Source organism: Sus scrofa, chromosome 17 (assembly GCF_000003025.6).
Source record: "Sus scrofa isolate TJ Tabasco breed Duroc chromosome 17, Sscrofa11.1, whole genome shotgun sequence".
NCBI classification, from domain to species: Eukaryota; Metazoa; Chordata; class Mammalia; order Artiodactyla; family Suidae; genus Sus; species Sus scrofa.
Genome location: NC_010459.5, coordinates 9,334,366 through 9,344,980, shown reverse-complemented (window position 1 = coordinate 9,344,980; position 10,615 = coordinate 9,334,366). Strand labels below are relative to the sequence as shown.

General features: G+C 46.0%; 1 protein-coding gene across 7 annotated transcripts in view; it reads right to left on the bottom strand.

Moving 5' to 3' along the window:
• IDO2 (indoleamine 2,3-dioxygenase 2) overlaps positions 576-10,615 on the bottom strand; it is a 67,367-nt gene continuing 57,327 nt past the window's right edge. For all 7 annotated transcript variants that reach the window (XM_021077736.1, XM_021077739.1, XM_021077741.1 and 4 more), the window contains 3 exons: positions 9,908-9,959; positions 5,225-5,373; positions 576-2,222 (listed from right to left, as the gene is read on the bottom strand). In XM_021077736.1, the coding sequence (XP_020933395.1) occupies positions 1,867-2,222; positions 5,225-5,373; positions 9,908-9,959 (557 nt within the window). In that variant the 3' untranslated portion in view covers positions 576-1,866. The remainder of the gene's footprint in view (positions 2,223-5,224; positions 5,374-9,907; positions 9,960-10,615) is intronic.

Sequence of the window (10,615 nt, the reverse complement as noted above, 5' to 3'; positions counted from 1 at the left end):
CGAGACCAAGTCTTTGGAGGATGTGGGACATAGGACCCCTTTTGGTGCCCCAGAAATATACTGGTTCATGACGTCTTACCAAGGGTCCTGAACATTGAAGAGTGTCGAAAATCCCCACCTCTGCTCCCTCTGGCCCTGGGGAGTGGAGGCGGTGGCTGTGATGTTGGGCACATGCTCTGAGCTGTTCTGGTAGTCAGTCAACAGTCCCAGGGACTGTGGGAAGGAGTCAGCACTTCGCCAGCTGGAAGGATAGACCCTGAGCATCTTTCCTGCCTCTCAGATGACACACTCTGCAGGCTCCATTAGACCAGTACCCACATGGGGAGGGCTTAGCAGAGGCTAACTCGCCCAACGAGCAGGTTTCTCCCTGATGCCATGACATAGATCAACCCTATGGAATTTAGACCCATCCTAGGTGTGGTGTGTGTGTGTGTGTGTGTGTGTGTGTGTACGAGCAAAGGGGGGGGGGCCCTAAATTAATGGAGTTCATCCAAAGATTAACATCTTCTACTTTTCTACTCTGAGAGGGAGTAAGACCTTGAGATAGGAATTCAGTCCATGAAAAGCTACATTCCTTTGCACGCAAAACCTAAATTTCCTGTTTATTCCCATTTCACCCATTGGCTTCCAAAGGGTCAATCCATTCATTTTTACAAAATGCAGACTTTCAGCCTAAGGAGAAAGAATCATCCTTCTTCTAAAAATAAAGAAGGAAACCAAAATAGACTGTACACATTTCAGAACCACGTGACAAGCCACATCCGTTCCCATGTCATTAACTACTCGTTTCCAGACTGGTGATTCCAGAGACTTACTGTCAGCTTACATCTCCCCTGGAGAGTTTGTCACTGTCTGACCCCAAGTTCTGCATGTGCAGGGAGAAGACGGCTGGACTGGGGCCACAAAGATCCCTGCTGTAACCCCTAAGCCAGTGCTCAGTAGGAACATAATAAGTGAATGAATGAATGAAAGAATTTTTTCTTTTTTTTTTTAGGGCCTCACCTGGAAGTTCCCAAGCTAGGGGTCAAATCAGAGCTTCAGCTGAGGCCTACACCACAGCCACAGCAACACCAGATCCGAGCTGTATTTGTACCTATCCTGAAGTTGTGGTAACACCAGATCGTTAACCCACTGGACGAGGCAGGGATCAAACCCACATCCTCAAGGATGCCATGTCATGTTCGTAACTCACTGAGCCACCATGGGAACTCCTGAACACAGGAATTTTTACTTTTTTTTTGAGACACCAACCAAGCGATCCATCCACAAGTGATTTATTTGATCTGTGAATTGAACTTGGTTTTCAATTGCTTTACACACAGAATGGGGTACACACACTCTTCTGTGGGGTTCTGAATAAGCATATTCAAAGCTGTTGGCTATTACCCAGGGCTCAGGTAGGGAAAACAAGATTCTGGCCTTGACATTCTTCTCCATGAGGACGAAGAGCTCCCAACAGAGGAGAAGGTGGTGCTCCATGTAGCAAGAACAGCAACAGGGCTGAGGTCCCTTCCAGATGATTCCAGACAGAACCCTGGGCCTGCCGTCCGCAGAGAAGAGGGCAAGGAGAGACTGCATTTGCCTTGCTGGATGGGAGAGAGGCTCTTAGAACTTTTTCTTTTTTTGTCTTTTTTAGGCTGCACCTGCAGCATATGGAAATTCCCAGGCTAGGGGTCAAATTGGAGCTCACTGCCCTTCGATGCCACAGCCACAGCAACACTAGATCCAAGCCACATCTGTGACCTACACCACAGCTTGTGGCAACCCCAGATCTCTAACCCACTGAGCGAGGCCAGGGATTGAACTCACACTCGCATAGAGACAACGTCAGGTCCTTAACGTGATGAGCCACAATGGAAACTCCTCTTAGCTGCTTTGTTGGAGGGTTGCCTCTAAGGTTCTGTCTCTAACACTCTTCAGGAATCTCAGAACTGCCGTACCGCCAGTGCCCCTCTCTTCTAAGGACCGGGGCGGCCCTGGGAGATGGCTGGTCCTCCTGCCCTTTGCTCTGGATGCAGCCGTGATGAGGTACTTAGTCACCATGGTGATGTGATAGCTGCGCAGGGCTGCCAGGGCCTCCACACACTGGTTATAGGCTGTCAGAAGCTGGCCATCTCCAGAGGACAGGACGTGGTCCCTCAGGGAAGGAGCCAAGTGGATTTCCTCTATGAAGGCCTTGTGGGAGGGAGGCATGTAATCCCTCATCCTGTGCAGAAAATCCGCTGAAAGAAACAATGCAGGACAATGTCATAGCTCCACGTGGAGCAAGGGGAGAGCCCATGTGCTTTGCCAGACATCCATATGTCAATTTCAAAATAAATAAATAAATAAATAAGCACAACTTAAAAGTTGAGAGTTGGGAGCTCTCATCGTTCGTGGCTCAGTGGCAACGAACCCGACTAGTGTCCATGAGGATGTGGGTTTAAGCCCTGGTCTTGATCAGTGGGTTAAAGGATCCGGCACAGCCATGAGCTGTGGTGTAGGTAGCAGAAGTGGCTAGGAGCTGGCATTGCTGTGGCTGTCGCGTAAGCCGGTATAGCTCTGATTCGACCCCTAGCCTGGGAACTTCCACATGCCAAGGGTACAGCCTTTTGAAAAAAAAAAAATGAAAGAAAAAAATTGAGTGTTAAGTTTTATTGGAGGCAAACTGAGGACTAGAGCCCAGGAGGCAGCATTTCAGCTAGCTCTGAGAAATTGCACCAGAGATACAGGGGGGAAGGTCAGTATATGTGTGATTTTGATGAAGGGGGAGGTCCACGCAACCAAGCACATGTTTTTTATTTTTATTTTTGTTTTTGTCTTTTTTGCCATTTCTAGGGCTGCTCCTGGCATATGGAGATTCCCAGGCCAGGGGTCGAATCGGAGCTGTAGCCACTGGCCGACACTAGAGCCACAGCAACACAGGATCCAAGCCATGTCTGCGACCTACAGCACAGCTCGTGGCAACGCCGGATCGTTAACCCACCAGCAAGGCCAGGGATCGAACCCGTGACCTCATGGTTCCCAGTAGGATTCCTTAACCACTGTGCCACCATGGGAACTCCCCAAGCACATGTTTATAGAAGGTCACCCCTAGCCTCGTGAAGGTCACTGCTAGTCGCAAGGAGAAAGCATCACCATGAAGGATTTTAGTGCTTTTCTAGATATGAGTGGCAAGAATTGGGCTCCTAAAATTTTGTCCTGCAAGTATCTAACTGGAAGACGTGTTCTGCCACTTTTCCCAGAGCACAGAGCACCTCCCTCCTGATCCCCACCCTGAGCTCCTTCTGGGGGTTGTTAATGGTCAATAGCTGCAGGGCTCCTGATTTAATCCGAAGAGAGGCAGATGGCAAGTGCCCATCTCCAGGTCACACATGCAGCACTAGCTGCTGCTGTTGTCCTAACCCCTCTTCCTGAGGATCTAATCCACTTTGCTGGCTCTTTGGCTTGTAGACATCAGACACTCTAATGCACATTCCTGATGGTTGACTGGATATGATGAAGGTTAAAGAGCCACACCTATCTCAGATAACTAAGGTGGAACCAGATTTACTAGCCAATGTATAAATATTTACCATCTATCAAATGCAGACAGCATATCTTGCTAGTCACAACGACAGGATATCTTGCTAGTCATAATGACACCCCACATACATGAGACATGGACCCTTAAACTGATATGCTAAATACTCTGCTGAATTTTGTTTCTGAGTGTTTGGTTTTGGAGGGAGTGCTAAGAAAGAGGAAAGTCAGAGAGTTTCTAAGGGCAAGAAGACAAAGAATGAGCAACTGTTTCAGGAATAGCCTCCTTTTTTTCAATTTTTTATCTTTTTTTTTTTGCCATATGGCACCTGTGGCATTATGGAAGTTCCCAGGCTAAGGGTCGAATCAGAGCTGCAGCTATGGCCTATGCCATAGTCACAGCAACACCGATTTAAGACACATCTATGGCCTACACACAGCCACAGCAACACCACAGCTTGCAGCAATGCTGGATCCTTAACTCACTGAGCGAGGCCAGGGACCAAACCCTCATCTTCATGGATACTAGTCTGGTTCTTAACCCACTGAACTACAATGGGAGCTCCAATGAAGTCAGAAAATTGAATCAATAGATACTTGTGGGAAATACAGATAGAAGAGAGATCATTTATAAAGCCATCATGGGATTAATAGGATGTAAGTAAGCCAACTATGAACATCACCAAAAGTCCATGAAACACAATCATAGTTTTAGAGAATGGACTCTTGTGGATGAGACTGGAACCTCTGACACCAAATTCTCATCTCCCCCCCTCCGCCACCAAATCCAACTTGAAAGCTCTGTTCTAGGAAGTGCCCTTTGGCAGCAGTTGGACACTTGGCTTGATGCTAACAGGTAAGGACATGAGCCATGTCAAGGCTATAAATGGCAGGCCCCTCTTCTGGTCTAAATACTAGACATAGCTCAAGGCTGCACCATTTTTATAAGGACAGGGTTGCAGTGAAGGAGTTGACACCATGCTAGCTATATCCAGACTTGGTGACATAGTGTCACAGGCTTTGATCTCCAGATATTTTCCCCACTTTGGAGAAAGGAAGCTACTACCTAAGGATCCAAACAAAGTCACAGGGAAGAGCCAGATATTGTAGCAACGTTTTAAGATTGGGAAATAAAATCCAACAGCTCTGATACTAAGTGGTTTGACACCAAACATATGGCAGGTACAATCTCCTGGTTGATCTAGAGAATATTTTCCTGACATTTTATGTATGCATGTATGTATTGGAATGAGTTGCTTTACAGTGCTGTGTGTCAGGTGTATAGCAAAGTGAATCAGTCATACATAGACATATATCCATTCTTTTTCAGATGCTTTCCCCATATAGGTTATTACAGAATATTGAGCAGAGCTCCCTGTGTTATACGGTAGGTCCTTGTTTGTTGTCTATTTTATACATAGTGGTATGTATCTGTTAATCCCAAACTCCTAATTTATCCCTCTCCCCCACGTTTCCCCTTGGTAACCATAAGTTTGTTTTCTATGTCTGTGAGTCTGCTTCTGTTTCATAAATAAGTTCATTCATATCATTTCTTAGAGTCCATGTATACATGATATCATACGGTATTTGTCTTTCCCTGTCTGACTTCCTTTAGAATGACCATCTCTGACATTTTAATTTACATTTGGATTTATTCATCGGTAAAAACACCTTGGTTCTTTCTCCAGGTAAAGGAAAAGAAAAAGAAAAATGTGTGACTTACCACTCTCCTTGCTATGACGAATCCCTAAGAATTCATCAAAGGCATGGAGCACGGTGCTCTGAGCAGCGCTGCCACCAGAATATCCCAGAGGCTCTTCAGAAACGCCCTCATACACCAACCCAGCAGGCATTGCTGGGTTATCCTTCCACCTAGGCAACAGTGCAAGTCAGAAAGCAGAAGTGGGTGCTAGGCATTGGGTGTATTTTCTGATAGGGAAACAGATGGAGCAAGAAACCAAACACGAGTCCAATGGCAATTTCAGGGCAAGAGACTGGATGTCTTTGCACGATATAAACTTGAGCATCATCTGGACCCGAACGTCAGGCCGGCCCTTCTCTTTCCTCATTTAAAGAATTGTTCCAGAGAAGCAAAGGGTATTTAGAGAGGAATCTTTTGGCATGTGTCCTATGACTTATTTATGGGAAAAATTCAGTTATGTAGGTGCAATCAGTGCTGATCAACAGGAACAATTCATTTAGGGGTTCTGGAACAATCTTCACCCCCTCTGCCAATCTCAACCTTGATGACCTGACACCTATAACTCCATGGGTAGAGTTTTAAAAATACATGCACATGCGCACACACATACAAACCCCTTTGTCTTTTCTTAAAACAATTACAGCTATAACGTTTTCACATTAAACTATCAGTTCTAAATACTATGTGACTTCATCATGGGAGTGCCTTTATCAAACCCTCTGTTGATGGCAAGTATTGATTATAAGGGTGGCCACAAAGAAATGCAACACAAGCATGCAGGTCACCAGAAGCTACGTCAAGGGCAGAAGAAAAGACTGGAATTGAGGCTCAGATTACATGCATTTCTTTTCCCCTTTCTCTCTCCAATCGTCTTTCCTCTTCTGAGACCCTGCTTCCATTTTTCATCTTTCTGTCTCTGATCCCCCTCTTTCTTTTTTTTTCTTTTTTGGCTGCCCCCTGGCATATGGCAGTTCCTGGGCCAGAGATCAGATCTTAGCTTCAGTTGTGACCTATGTCACAGTTGCTGCAATACTGGATCCTTAACTCACTGTGCTGAGCGGGAGGTCAAACCTGCACTCCAGAGATACCGCCAATTGCATTGTGCCACAGCAGGAACTTTAAGCCCCCCTCTTTCTATCACCAATTATTTTACCCATTCAGCAGTCTGACTTTTTACAGGGCCTTGAACAATCATGGAATGTGACTCCCTAATGAGACAGAAACAGCAGCATCACAGACACATCACATCTGCACTCACAATGCTTTAGTTTCCACCTCACATTCACATCCATTTTTCCTCTGTCCATTCTGGAGCAGATCAAGGCAGGCTTTTTTTATTTTTGCTTTTTAGGGCAACACCCATGGCATATGGAAGTCCCCAGGCTAGGGATTGAATCGCCACAGCCACAGCCACAGCAACATGGGATCCCAGCCATGTCTCTGACCAACACCACAGCTCCCAGCAACACCAGATCCTTAACCCACTGAGTGGGGCCAGGGATTGAACCTGCGTCCTCATGGATGCTAGTCAGGTTTGTTTCTGCTGAGCCACAATGGGAGCTCCAAGGCAGTCATTTTTTTAAAACCCATTTCAAGGCATTAAGTTCCAGGGCCGTATTGTTAGGGTGCGAGGGAACCAAACTTTGAAACCCAAATTTTAATTTCCTAGTTTCACTTCCAAGACATCTGCGTGTGGATTTCTACTTTGATGAAGAACAGAATCTTTCTCTCTCCTTGTTAATGGTTTAAATAACAGGCTCTTGTGGTTTTCTCTGCTTCCTCCTGTCATTCTAACAGTTGTTCTGCCAGAGAGAAGGGAAACACACACATCACCCACTGTGTGGTAAGTGAACCCAACACAATGGCCGTGCTGGTTGGTTCCGATTTTTCTCTGTAATCCTGCTGATGGTTTCACACAGGCATTTTTGCTTCCTTCTCCATGTCCTTCCCTCGGGACCACTTCAAAGTGCTGGGCCCGCTCAGAGTTCAGTCCTTAGGCTTCATACCCTCTCACTTCCCAAGCATCTCCTTAGCCTCCTAGAGGCTAGAGTTAGGAGCCAATTAAACCATTGTAGTGTGACTATGGACACCCTCCCCTAAGACCAGGACCTGTCCCTTATATTCTAGACACATATGTTTAACTGCCTACTGGGTATCTCCACAGGGGTGAACATGTCCCTAACTGACCTCTCCATCCTCCCTTCCTCGGGTCCTCCCCTTGTCTCCATCATCAGAGAAGAGAAGATGGCAGCTCCATCCTTTCAGTGGGTCTGGCCACCAACCCTAGAGTCCTATTTGATGCACCTCTTTCTCTTCCATTCTACATGCAATCCAAGGGCAGATCAATGCAAGGGCACATCCTGTCAACCTTACCTCCAGTCCACATCCAGGACCGACCCTTTCTCAATGCCTCTACGGCTTGCACCTTAGCCCACCAGCTGCGGTACCCACAGCTTCCCAAGGGCTTTCCTCCATCCACTGTCTTTCCCACTGAGAAGCTAGAGTGATGATGTGAAACTTAAGGCAGCTCATGTCATTCTTCTTCTCCAAGTTTGCCCACGCTGTTCATTACACTCAGAAAAGAAGCCAGCGAGTCCCTAGGGGATCTGGTTCCCCATCGCCTGCCTTTCTCATTCCTCCATATTTACTCCATGCTAACACTGCTGGGCCCAGTGAAGCCCTTCCTCCAACCGCTCCCACCTCAAGGTCATTGTGATCTTTGTGCCTTTTGGGTAGAACAGGGATCTGGGGGGCGTACTCCTCAATGCCTTCAAACATCTGCTTCAGGGAGTTTCCATTGTGACTCGGCAGTAATGAACCTGACTAGTAACCATGAGGATGTGGGTTGGATCCCTGGCCTCGCTCAGTGGGTTAAGGATCTGGCATTGCTGTGGCTGTGGCTGCAGCCGTAACTCCCATCTGACCCCTAGCGTGGGAACTTCCATATGCCATAAGGGTAGCCCTAAAAAGACCAAAAAAAAAAAAAAAAAAGTGTCTGCTTCAACATCTCTTAGAAATGCAGCATTCATAGATCACCATAAATAAATAAAAAACTTCAGCACCCACCCCTAAAGCTCCGTAATGCTCTACGTCCTACCTTAAATTTCCCCCATCAATTATCGAGCATGCAGGGTGATGCTTGCCTTTGTTATACTTATTTATTCATCATCTCTCTCCCATGATTAAAATGTTGGCCCCACAGGAATGCAGTTGCTGTTTTGTTTTACTGCTGCATTCCCAGCACCTAGCACTCTGCCTGGCATTAAAGTATAGTTGATTTACAATGTTGTGTCAATTTCTCGGCAAAGTTATCCAGTCATATATGTATGTATATACACACACACCTATTATATATATATATATATACATACATATACATTGTTTTTATCATTTTGTTTTTCATCATGGTCTAACTTGCTAAATATTTGATGAATGAATGAATGAAAAAAGCAGCATGCTATAATTAGGTATTATATACCTAGAATAAGTAAACCCAAGTGTATTTCTTGACAAGACCTGGCCAGCTTATAAAAAGAGAAAACACAAGTATGAACGTTAAAAATAAATAAAAAAGTCATCTACTTTCAAAGCCCAAATTTTCCACCTCTGATGAGATTAATCTGAGGAAGGAAAATTAGATTTTTCTGAATAGCTCAAGGATTGCTCCCTTGCATTCTCAGGCCCAAACTGCTCTTTGTGAAGAAAAGAATTATTTTCCTTTTAACTCTCTGTAAGCAAGGTTATTTTTAGCCTTTCTTAGCAGCATATTTCTAGCAAACGCATGAGAAGAGGAAGCCTCACCTCTTCCATCCACTACCTCCACCTTTCACTTTTTACTATTAAAGCAAACATGAAAGCAAAAAAACCTTAATTTCAGTTAATGTGAGTAGGAAAGCAAGCTCCTTAAAACATGTCAAGTTATGACCAATGCATTAAGATTAAAAAAATGTCTCTAAGAGTAGCATTCTCTCTCTGGAGAAATTGCAGGCCATGTGACCAAAGAAGGAACATGCAACATGTCTTGGGACAGCTGTTCCACAACTGTTAGAAGGAAGCTTTTAAACTGCCGCCGAAGCCTTCATCTGCCTTGATAAGAAGAAGGAAAAAGGGCATAAATGATAGAGCTTTCCATTTATCCAGTGGGGGGACACACTGGATTTTTTTCCCTTTGACATCCAGGTGGTTTTCTAAGGTGAATACAAATGACTCCAAAGTGTGGCCAAAGGACAAGTACTCTAAACTTTTTTTTTTTTTCCTTTCTAGGGCTGCACCCAGGGCATATGGAAATTCCCAGGCTTGAGGTGGAATCGGAGCTGCAGCTGCCGGCCTACACCACAGCCCAGCAACAAAGGATCTGAGCCAACCCCGCAACTTATGCCTCGGCTTGCAGAAACACCGGATCCCTAACTCACTGAGCTAGGCCAGAGATCAAACCCGCATCCTCAAGGTTACTAGTCGGTTCTCAATCCGCTGAGCCTCAACAGAAACTCGGATTACTCTCAACTGAAATAGTCACCCTCCAGTGTCTCTTGTCCTGCAGGTGGTACCCCACTTCTTTTCTCCAAGAGTGCATCCTCGCTACCTTGCTAGCCAGGGTGACTCGGAGTGTCTCTTCCTCTAGAAAGTTTCCGTCTGTTTCTCCCTTCCTAAATTGGGGGAATGTTGCAGATGCCTCATGCAGGAAGGGAGTTGAACTCTACTTACCCAGAAAGGAAGATGCGGATGACTGCATAAAATATGTCTGGATCGACATAATCTGGAGGAACAATCACATTGTAAATTTGACTACAGGCACAGAAAGCAATTGTTTCCATATGCAGGGGCTCTGCCGCCCGCCCCCACCCTGCCGCCTCCGCTATCTGATCTGCACAGAAACAGAGGAACACAGCTGCGGGCGGGGGAGCAATGTTGCGACCGGAGCCCCCCTCGCGGGCGCTTTCAAAAGCATTAAACTGTTCCAAATGCTGCCCTTTTCTATTTGTGGCGCTTCCCCCTTCTGTCCTTCATAACAAGAAAAAGAGAGGTCAAGGCTATCTTGAAGATACTAATATTTTAAACAGACATGATATTTGCGAGGATGGGGGAAGTGGGAAGGAGAGAAGCGAGAGAAGGAAGCTACTCTGTCAAGGCTTTAAAAAGAGCGGAAAACCGGGCCCAGGGGTGCTCACTTGAAGGCCTGCAGAGTCAGCAAGGGACAGAGGGAGTGCGTCCTGCTCAGGTCCTCCCACACCTGGTCAGATACATACTCGCCATGCTGCATTTTTTTTTTTTTTTCTTTTTAGGGCCACTCCTTTAGCATATGAAAGTTCCCAAGTGAGGGGTCGAATCAGAGCTGCAGCTGCCCGCCTTCATCACAGCCACAGCCCTAGCAATGCCAGATCCAGCCTCAGCTGCAACCTATGCCACAGCTCC